This window comes from Zonotrichia albicollis, chromosome 7 (assembly GCF_047830755.1).
Source record: "Zonotrichia albicollis isolate bZonAlb1 chromosome 7, bZonAlb1.hap1, whole genome shotgun sequence".
NCBI classification, from domain to species: domain Eukaryota; kingdom Metazoa; phylum Chordata; class Aves; order Passeriformes; family Passerellidae; genus Zonotrichia; species Zonotrichia albicollis.
In genome coordinates this window covers 30,810,770-30,821,523 of record NC_133825.1, presented here as the reverse complement: position 1 = coordinate 30,821,523, position 10,754 = coordinate 30,810,770, and the positions used below count along the sequence as shown (strand labels likewise).

Genomic DNA, 10,754 nt, shown 5'->3' with positions numbered 1-10,754 from the left:
AAAATATTAAAAATAATCATTATCCTAAAGCCAGAAATGAATGTTACATGTAAAATAGATGAATCAATGCAGTTGATTCATCTCTGCTTGTGCAAGTTGAAAATAAAACACACCCACACAGAGTACTTTTGAATTCCCTCCCAGACACCACAGATCTCTGCCAAGGGCAAAGACTCTGATCATACCTTTTTCAGCCTCAATTGCCTCTACAGTGGCTGTACAGAAGTGAGCAGATGCATGCAAAATGAATGAGAAAGATGAAGAGTGTAATATCGCACAGCAGAAAAGGCAATGATCAATTTAATATAGTATGCTACGCCAGATTCGACTACAATTAGTTAAAATTACAATTAAGTTTTTGGGGGATTGCTTTTAAGTCTAAGTGAAACTTTTCCTAAATTTTAACTAACAGAGTTATCAACTAAAAGTTTGTCTAAGTAACACTAATTGAACTGATGTTATTAACTATACATTTCTGTAACTTTTGGTTGTGATTTTTGTTTTGATTTTTTAAAGACAGCAACAGAAAACTTCAACAGATGTTAAAATTGTGGTATGGTTTAAAAAAATACTAAAAATCTATTTGAGACTATTTCTGAAGATTAAAATGCATTAGTGAGCTTCATTAAATTACCAGGAGTGACACTATAAAAATAACACTACCAGCATTTGAATAATAATAAAAAATTACTTTTCTCTTTATCTTTAGCTCCCTGAAGTCTAACTAGTACTTCAATTTCTCACAATATTTTAAGCTAAAATGGGCATCTCTGAGAATTAAATAATGAAATTTAAGCCAAGGAAGACAAATCTAGAAAGCTATTTAAATCTGCATATTTAAAAAGTAAATTGTTTAGCTGAATCAATGACAAAGTCTACAGCAGGAAGAGGTCTGGATTTAACATAGTTTTAGTGGGTGAATTAATGTGAATATGAAGAACATCTAGCTCACTAGCTGTTTTTCTAACTAAATAACTAGGACAACTGCTTTGATTTCTTATGTGTAAGATCTTTCCTCATAATTTTAGTTTTAGATGGCAAAGCTTTAACATAAGGTTATTATTATTACAACCTGAACTGTAGCTAAGTCAATAATGGTAACAACTTTTTATCTCCTCCTCCATTTGCCATGCCTCTAATACCATAATTTCAGAAATATTAACAAAAAGTAGCTTACATAGTGGTAAACCTACTTGTGTAGTGCTTCATACATACTGTTAACAACAAAAATCATGGCAGAGTATTCAAGCAAGTGCTGGGGAAAATAGCTCTATAAGAAAATAGGGCATTAGATGAGAATAGAATCCTTTAAAGAGATTTAAGTTTATTACTTCTCATTTCCTATCCAACAAGACCAATCACCTACACTGTGCCTACACTATCTTATATATGAATTGCCTACACTATGTTTTAAGCTCACTGTTGCATAAGGTTCTAATTTTCACTGAGATAGTCTAAAAAAATTGGATACTTGCATTATGTAAGTATCCAATAAATACTATTTTATTTCATAAAATAATATTAAATACTTAAGGAAAATGCAGCATTTTGAATTTCATATACTGCACTTTCCATGGAACAAAAAATGAAAAAAATGTTAAAACAGTTCTGCACTTAAATCTACAGAGACAAGGGCAATTCCAGAATTAAATCAAAAAGCCACTTGAATGGATGCTTATTTATTTTTACTTTAAGGGAAAGAAACTTTCTCTATTTCTAAAAATAAATTACTTTAAGAGTTGTTTTAGAAAGTCACCAAATACATATATGCAAACTATAATCAATTTGCCATACAAATATAAAACTATGTAAAGAAACCACCTCTTTCCACCATTTTCTGTTACCTGTGGAGTCTTTGTTTTCAATCTTTTCCTGAAAAGATCATGAATACTGATTTATCTCTGCAAATTATGTTGCTTGGTCATAAATACAAATTTCAAAATTTACTCCTAGTTCACACTACTTGTAGTACTACTATTCCAAAAAGACCTTGGAATATTCATCACAGTTAGGAAGAAGATAATTTTCAACTTGACATAAAAGAGCAAACTGACTGGAAAATACAAGCACTTAAAAAACCCATAGAGACTCAATTTGGAAAATAATTGTGTTGGATTCTCTTTTGCAGGTATATCTAATTAAAACTTTATACTTTGTAGACTTCGATAAACCTCAAAAATACTGGACCATATGAACAGATAATTCTGAAGTCTTTGCTCTGAAAATTCTCAATAGAAAGCTCATTTTAAGCAACAGGTTTCAATGGCATTTCTATCCTTAATTTCAGCTCTCCTCTTGTTTTACTTAATGGATATATCTGACAGAAAATTCTTACCAACTTGCAACCTAAACACAAAAAACTATCTTGACTGCTTCCTGACTAATAGCAGGGGCAGCAGTTCAACTGATATCCACGGAAGTACTTACAATTACTAATTTAGATTTCTGTTTAGTATGTTGCTGAATAAAGCTCTAGATGTTTCGTCAGTTTTTAGCAGATGTTAGTTCAGTTTAGAAGCTAATTTTATGGAATTCAATTCACAAAATAAGTCACTAGGAAAAGTTATTTTAAAGAGCAGTACTTAATATTATCTTTATTATTTCAGCTACTATAATGCAAGCAACAAAAACAATAAAAAAACAAATTTACATTAAAAAAAAATGAGAAATATACAAAGACCATGGTTTCCCAAAGTCTGTTTTTGACCTAACCCATTGAAGCTATCAAAAAGTAAGTTATGATTAATTAAAAAAAATATATATCTATATTAATGAAAAAAGAAATCATACATTGACATCTCCCATAGGATGTAGGCTTGCATTTTTTTCCAGAATGACACTTTTGAACTGAGCTGTCTTTGTTTAAGCCCTTTGCTGCACTCTGCATTTGCCATTCCCCCCATGGCTGCTCTGGGCTGCAGTGAGGATCTTTCCTGGTGCTGCCTGGAGGGATGGCAAAGCCACCAGGCAGAAGCCCCAGGAGGAGGAGAAGGGCCAGCAGGTCACAACCACAGCAGCTGGGCTCAACAGTCCTGACACAACAGTGGCAGCTGCTAAGACCTACTATGGAAAATGTTACTGACATTAAGAATTATAATAGGTAGATATGCAAAAATTGCATGTGTGTGTATATCTATTTGCCCTGATAAAATTATTTCAGCCAGCTCTCTAGAGAAATGTAAATATACACTCCAATTTCTTATGACTTTCAAAGCTGCTTATTGATTTAACAGCAACCGATGAGCCATTGAAAAGTGAGCATCTGTAAGACTGAAACCAGGAAAACCTGGGACACACTGGTCAATTCTGTATATCTTTAGGCCAACAAAAGAACAGAATAAAAAAATTACTTCAATTATTGCTATGTTCTTTTATTTTTGCAAGCCTACGCTAGTTTAAGTTATTGATAATATACTGACCAACAAAGTATAAGATACTTCAAGGAGTAATTAAACATTTGTAGTAAGAAATATACACTATACTATCAGTGACTGTATTTTTGTCAAGAACATAAATTCTCTGATACTACAATGGTTTAGAAAATGGTCAGTTAGTGAAGTTTTATTTTATTTTTGGTTTACTGCTACCTTTGCAATTGAGCATTAATCCTAATTTGAAAACTACTTTCTTAAGACTGAAACAGTAACATGCCTATCACTAAAAAGAAGTTATTTCAGTTTAAGAACTAATTTATTTTGAACAATCAACATGACTAAAACAAATGAGGAATATTAATGTAGTGCGTCAGAGAATACTGCCATCAAAAGTTCTAGTCAAGAGAAAATCCACACCCACAAAAATCCAGTATGGATTTTGCATACTTTCCAAATGTTCTACATTTTCAGTCGTGGTGGAAAGTCATATGCTTTATGAAAAAAAATTTTCAAGTCAGTTTGATCCTCTCTGGTATTTGTAATGCAACATGGATAAAAATTTGTTAAATGAGTGAGAGGAATGCAGACTCATTTTTAAGCATAATAAAATTTCTTATTAAACAATGAAAATTAAAGCTAGAACATATGCTTTTGGAATAGTTGAATGGATTAGGAAACATACACCATTTCTTGTTATAGACATTCACAAAACAATCACATACATACACTGGACATATAAACTTACTTGTAGACATTATATGTCCACTGAAAAATGATTTAAAATGTGACATTTGTGTTTCAAAGCTATTAAAAACCAGCTTTGATAGTTTAATAGAAAATGTAGTGAAAGGCTTTTAAAAAACTACATAGACAAATATAAGGAATTCAAATAAACAGTCTAAATCATGAAATGAGCAAAGCAGCTACTCTTGTGAAGTAGATTGTGTAAAAAGTGGTATTCACATATCACAATCTTTCAATAGTTATAAAATTTAGTGTTCCCACACTAAAGTTTTATACTTTGTAGTAAAGCCTGAAGGTGGCCAATAAAAAGTCTTTGAATATGTTAAGAGTGCTGCTGATATGAAGTCCAGTTTCAGACTGGTGTTTTTTAGTTATTCACCACTGTGAGCAGAAAACATGGACCTCATTCTTTTAATACACTTGCAAGCTCATAGCATCCTCCCTAATTCCAGTTAATCATTATGGGCCTTGTGAAAAATATGATCCAATGATTCAACAAACTAAAAAAAGAATGAAAACCTTTTACAAAATATTCAATGAGCCAGATTACAGGTATATTTTGTATAGAGTTCTTTTTATTTTCATGCAAAAAAATATATGCACACTTAATAACACCCTTTTATTTTGATTTATTTACAAGTTTTAAATTCAATCCCTTTATTCTCAACTGATTTTATAACAAATGATTGAATATTTTTCAAGTACATTGTTGTTGAAAATGCACAGACAGTGTGCAGCAGCAAATGCAGCAAACCTCAAAAACAAGGTGCTACAACATTGCTTCTACATCAAGAGACAGACAAGTGTCTGGGATAGTGGTTTAATTTTAACACTTATACAGACATACATCTATACCTAGAGAGAGACAGACAGATCTAAGAAAGCAGCTACATCTGCAGAGGAAGGAAACAGCATGTTACAAGGACAATTCAGGGAGGTCAATTATACATAGAACATTTGACAAACAACATAGAGAACAAACTTTGGCATTAATTACCAGGGTACAAAACATAGCACATTCCAATCTGTCAATGGAGTGTAATATGGAACTATGCAGTCTGTAGCTGTTTGTTAATATTAATATCAACAAGTATTTGACATTGTCAATGAAAATACTAACACAGCTATAATAAAACCATTTTAATGGAGAGCACACAAGTAATGATGCAAAATTACACTGCCATTTTTTTATCTGTAATGACTAAATGCCTCAATACGAGATCTATAAGGTCACCCCACCTGAAAAATTGTAAACTAAGGAAGCTCAGAGTCTGAAAAACATAGCTTGACACTGCTGAACTAGTTGGCTTTTAGTTTTATACCCTGGTTAAGTATCCATTTCACATTGCCTGATTAACACATAACACTATGCTTGTATCAGCCGCTAAGACAAGAACTGAAAAGCATAAGAAATTCCCTGCATGCATTATGTGTGGTGTTAGCAAAAGAGTGAGATGTGCCCCAGTCCATCTGAGGCACAGCAAGTTGCATAACATCATTACCACTTTGCAGGGTCTGTCGTCCTCCAGCCAACACTCCACTAGGTAACATTCCAGTGGGAGTCAAACCCTTGAGTGTCAGCACACTTTCACTCTCCTCCCTGGGTGAAAAAAACAGTAACAAAATCTTAAATATCTGCACATGACAACTTGCATTAAAGTAAAGTAATGGATGGGGAAAGGGACAGCCCAGTTTTGCTGTGTTTTTAGGCATGTCAAGACTGAATGCAAATACGATTTCCAACAATTTAAAAGGTGAAAATAATTCTATTCCATACCAGTCTTTCCTCTGCCTAGGAGTTATAAATGCTGGCTACTTCAGAACCAAATTCTGAGCAGTTATTCCCATGCAGGTTCATTAGCTTTGAAATGAGCACTGAATGCTTCATGAGGTACAGAATATACCTCACTACCATAAAACAATCCCCAATTTTGTCTGAAATGTCTCTACTTTGGAAAATAAGAACTTTAAAAAATTACCCCTATTTGAGCAATTGTGTTCTGTAGAAAAACAGACATTTTGGGTAAATAGGATGATGAAATCTCGACATTTAAGGAAGATGGAATATTTTTTAAATAGCTGAAAAGAAAGAAACCAAAACTGAAAACAAAACCCCTCTACTCCTCAAGTTTGTGGTATGTCAGAAATTTTCAGTCAGTCCTGACCTCCTTCATTATACACTTGATTTCAGTCTCTCTATCTGGTATTGCCTTTCCAAGACTCTTAGTTAACAGCTGGACAAACATGTACACTAAAGATCATGTTCTCTAATTTCTTGCAACATGTCTCAAAAATAACTCAAAAATATTCTTCAAGCAAAAATTCCATCAACAGGGTGCTCCAACATGCCAAACAAGATTCTGATGCACAGTGATCTCCCTGAAAAATCTTTGGCATTCATTATCCTGAAATAGAGATGTTTACCTTGCATATGTAATAGGGGTTCAAGAATGAGAAATCATGCAAGTACCTGAGAACAGAGAAGACTCTTGCCATCTTGCCAATTGCACGAATTTTATTTCTGATTATTTCCTTCCTTGCGGCAGCTGTACCTACTTTCAATAGAAGAAGAAAAGAGTCTCAAGCTCATGATTCTTTAGAAGGTCATAGTTTTAAAGTGCATCAAATTTAACAACTGTTTAAGTTCAGTACTCTTCATAGGAGGTCAAAAAGTTATCAAATTAGAGCTTCAGAATGCCAGCAAAACCACCATCACCTCTGTGTCCACAAAATACACACAAAAAAGTTTAGATTGTTCACAATGATTTTCTAAACCTAGTAAGCACCTGAACTACCAGCACTACAGTGTAGTAACTATATTCACTCATTTACCAAAATTTGACACTTTAAATTCTTAGTACTGACATGTACTAAGAATGTGTATGTGTATGTATCAACACGAAGGCAAGCAGCCCAATACAGAAGCCAAAGAGATACTAAAACCACAAAAATTAAAGATTTTCTAATTGTTACACAGCTGTTCAAGAGAAAACAGTGGTTTCCTTGTGTTTAAGTCAGCTACCCAAAACACAACTCCATGAGAACCCCTCAGAAAATAAACAAGCAAAAAATTGCAGTGGTACCTTTCTTACCACTTAAGTCTGTGTTCTACATCATCTTCGGTTTGTATCATTTGCAGAAATTACAAATATCAAAGATCTGGAGTAAATACTGCATATTCCACAGGGCAGAGTGATACCACTTATGACAGACAAAAGTGAAGACAAAACTCTTAAAGGAGGCTTGTGATTAGGAAGGAGAGCCACCTTTGCCTGCCTTGACATGAAAACAGAAACACCTTTCTCCAACACCCTTCTCCTTTCTCAGGTTTGTTTCAAGGTATTAAAGTCATCCTTTCCCTCATCTTACTATCCCTTCGCCAACTCCTCAATTTTATTAAAACAGTAGAGGCAGATGAGGAGATATCAAAACCAAAATCCTTACTTCTCTTCAGCCACTAGAGAAGGAGAGCATTAATCACATCAAGGTAACAGTAACTCAGTCATACTGTGAATTGAACCACAGGGGACCAAGAGTGAACAAGCTCAGACAGGTCTGCCAGGTATTCCAGAACTCCATGTACAATGTTGTTCAGGCTTCAGAGAAAGGCACACAGTAAGAAGTTGCCAACTAAATTGTAAGAATGTAGAAGAAAGGACCAAAGAAGCGGGCAGAGGAAGAGCTACACGTCCAAAATTGTCTTACTTGCACTCAGAAAGGGAGCTGAGCTGTGGGAGAAGCTGTTTTCCATCCCTGCCCACTAGCACGGGGCTTCCCCATGAGGGCACAGCCATGAGGGCACAACAGTCCCGCTCCTCAGAGCACAGCTCAAGGACACAAAGCCTTCTGTGGCACAAGAAGGGCAGACTTTCCACCCTCAACACCAAACCAAATAAAAGACAAAAGATAAAGCATGTAAGGGCAAAGAACAACAACAAAACCACACAAGACAGAAAAGGTGTAATGACAAAAAAAAAAAATGGGGGCAAGAGACAGCCTTTGTAAGAACACAATGACAGAATCTTGGGGTATGACAAATACCTGCCAGTCCACCTAAACAAAGCAGAAAAGCCAGGAACTGCTGAGTAAATTTTTTTTTAGACAAAGTTACAATTTTAACAGACATAAAACTAAAAAACTGGCAAAACAGGTGGCTCAGGAAAAACTTGCAATAGGATAGTATGAAATATTCAATTTTTACTGAAAAAAAATTCCTTGAAATCTTAACTTTTAATTTTTAAAGTTGTAGAAATTTTTGCTTTCTCTCACTGAACACTACTGAATAGCTACTTGAGAATGCAGAATGAGGAGACTCTTTTAGAGTTTGAGAAGCTCAGGGCTAAGGGGGACATCAAATATTTCTCTTTAAGTTCCTCAATTTTCCTTCTACCTACACCAATTTGCAGGCTTCACTGCTGCCAAGCTGTAATGTGCCAAATGGAAAGACTTCAGGCAGTGCTAGTCTCTGTGCTCTAAAATGAGAAAGGTTGCTTTGGAGTGTTTGGTTTGTTTGTGAGGGTTTTGTTTGTTTGTTGCGATTTTTCATTTTTTGGTTTTTTTTAAGATGATTTCTCATTGCCCTGGCCCTCCAGAAGCAACACAGCCAAGGCAAAAAGCCAAAGGCATCACTCCAGGCTGCAGCACTGCACTGATGTGGCCACTTAATCCTGGTCACTTAGAGAATGGCATCTGCTTGCAGAAGAATGTCTTGATTACACCCTAAATTATAGGAGATATGACAAAGAACTTCCCCATTTCCCATTCCCAAGGCCTGCATAAGAAACAAATTCTGAAATGCTGACATGTTATGCCCTAGACATAACTTCTGGAAACATGTCTATAATCTAATGCATTCCAAAGTATTAGAAATATTCTCTGGAACCAAAAATTTCACACAGAGAGAAAAAATATTATTAGGCAAGTAGTAGCCAGAAGAGTATCTCTGCACAAAACTATCTGTCCTGTGATTTCTGAAAAACAAGTGACAGACCATGAATTTAAGTTGGTAACTAGGCTTCTTTTTACAATTTGCATCTGGCCAGCTTCAAAATTCACAGACAATTAAAAAGTACTTTTTTTGACATCTCAGTTAAGAAGACAAAAATGTACCACACAAACCAGATTTTGGAACATTTTATAAACACATTCCATGCACAACCTTAAAAAACAGCTCATGAGGAAAGTATTAAAGAGCAAGACAGACAACTGAAAGCTCCCTACACATGCAGGACCAAAGATAAAATTTTAGAAGTAGATAAAAGAATGAAATTCTACAAAAAAAAAAGGAATGAAAAAAGAAGGAAAAAAAATTCATGCACAGAAAGACAGATGTCTTGAAGTATGACTTCTCATCACAAAATACACAAGTTTTTATAAAATTCCCATTAAAATGGTTAATAATTGTAAAATATTACAAAATAGCTCTCAATAGAAAGGTTATTTTCTCATTAATACTTCAGACTGTCAGGTTCTGTGGAGTCATATTTCAAAACATTCCTACTCTGTCTGGTCTGTACCTTTTTTATTGCCATATATGAGTCGCTCTTCAGATGGAGAGTCCAGAAAAAAAGGAAGTGAACGATGGAGAAAAAGGTGAGTGAGACAAAAAAAATATATATTTAACTTGGCAGTGGTAATAAAGAAGGAATGGAGAAGAAATATGAAAAAAAAATGGAAAATTGCAACACTTGAAAATGCATTCATCAAACAAGAAGTGCAATCGTTGAGAATATTTAAAATTTGACGAATAACAAGTGAATGCTTGAAAGTCAACAGTTAAAAAAAAATCCAACCACATAGAAAGATAAAGCATAGACAGTACCTAGGTGGCATAAGAGATGTATCAAGCAAAGAAATTGTTAAAGGAGACAGAATAAAAAATAATTCAAATTAAGAAACTACAGACAGGGCATATGCAATCAACTGACAACTGCAGCTCCTCTGGCAAACATAAATCCTAATGCCTCAGAACACCACCACACCCTGCTTGGTGCAACTGCTTTATGCTCAGTTTAGGAGATTTACTTGCATAAAAACCAGGAATTGACTGTTGGTAGGATCACTTTTGACACTTCTGCCACGTTTTCACGTTTTTGACAATCATCTAAATAGCAGCAAAGTTGAAGAGGCTCAGAACCAATGCACTCCAATGGGAAACACACACTGCTTAGCACAACACTACTCTGCTATTGAATCTGAACACAGTAATGCTGAGAAGGGGGTTGTGTCTCTAATGTCTTTACAAATGATCCTTTCACGTTCCTCAAAGGCTGCTGAAAGTTTTCTTCCTCCTCCCCCATCAACAACAATTCACCAGATCAGTTCTGTTATTGGATGAAATGAAGTCTGAAAAATGTTTAGGTGTGACATTAAGTACTTCTGTAAAAAGCTCAACAAAACTAAGTCTAGGTCTTCATGTCAATGCTGCTTCCTAATCATCATGCCACAAACCTCTCTTAACAACCTACTGTATCACAGTTTAAGAGACAAAAAGATGTTGTAATTCATTACACGAATACACATAATAAAATGTACATAAACAAGTTGTCCTTTGAACTCAAATGCAGATTTAACCTTGCATTTCAGACTTTATTTATAGTACTTTGCCATAAAAATAGTGTCTGATGTTCTCCAACA

The 10,754-nt window shown here is 34.7% G+C and overlaps 1 protein-coding gene across 7 annotated transcripts in view; it reads right to left on the bottom strand.

The window, feature by feature from the left end:
* Nucleotides 1-10,754, bottom strand: part of PPP3CB (protein phosphatase 3 catalytic subunit beta) — a 46,232-nt gene that overhangs the window by 9,126 nt on the left and 26,352 nt on the right. For 3 of the 7 annotated variants that reach the window (XR_012581106.1, XM_074544853.1, XM_074544851.1), the window contains exons 11-12: nucleotides 6,589-6,673; nucleotides 5,621-5,718 (exon numbers count right to left, since the gene is read on the bottom strand). Coding sequence is in view for 6 of the 7 variants with exons in the window: in XM_074544853.1 (XP_074400954.1) it covers nucleotides 5,621-5,718; nucleotides 6,589-6,673 (183 nt within the window). In the remaining variant the exon portion in view is untranslated. Of the gene's footprint in view, nucleotides 1-185; nucleotides 216-1,844; nucleotides 1,873-5,620; nucleotides 5,719-6,588; nucleotides 6,674-10,754 lie in introns of all 7 variants that reach the window. The other 4 variants (XM_074544854.1, XM_074544849.1, XM_074544850.1 and 1 more) reach the window with 4 other exon arrangements.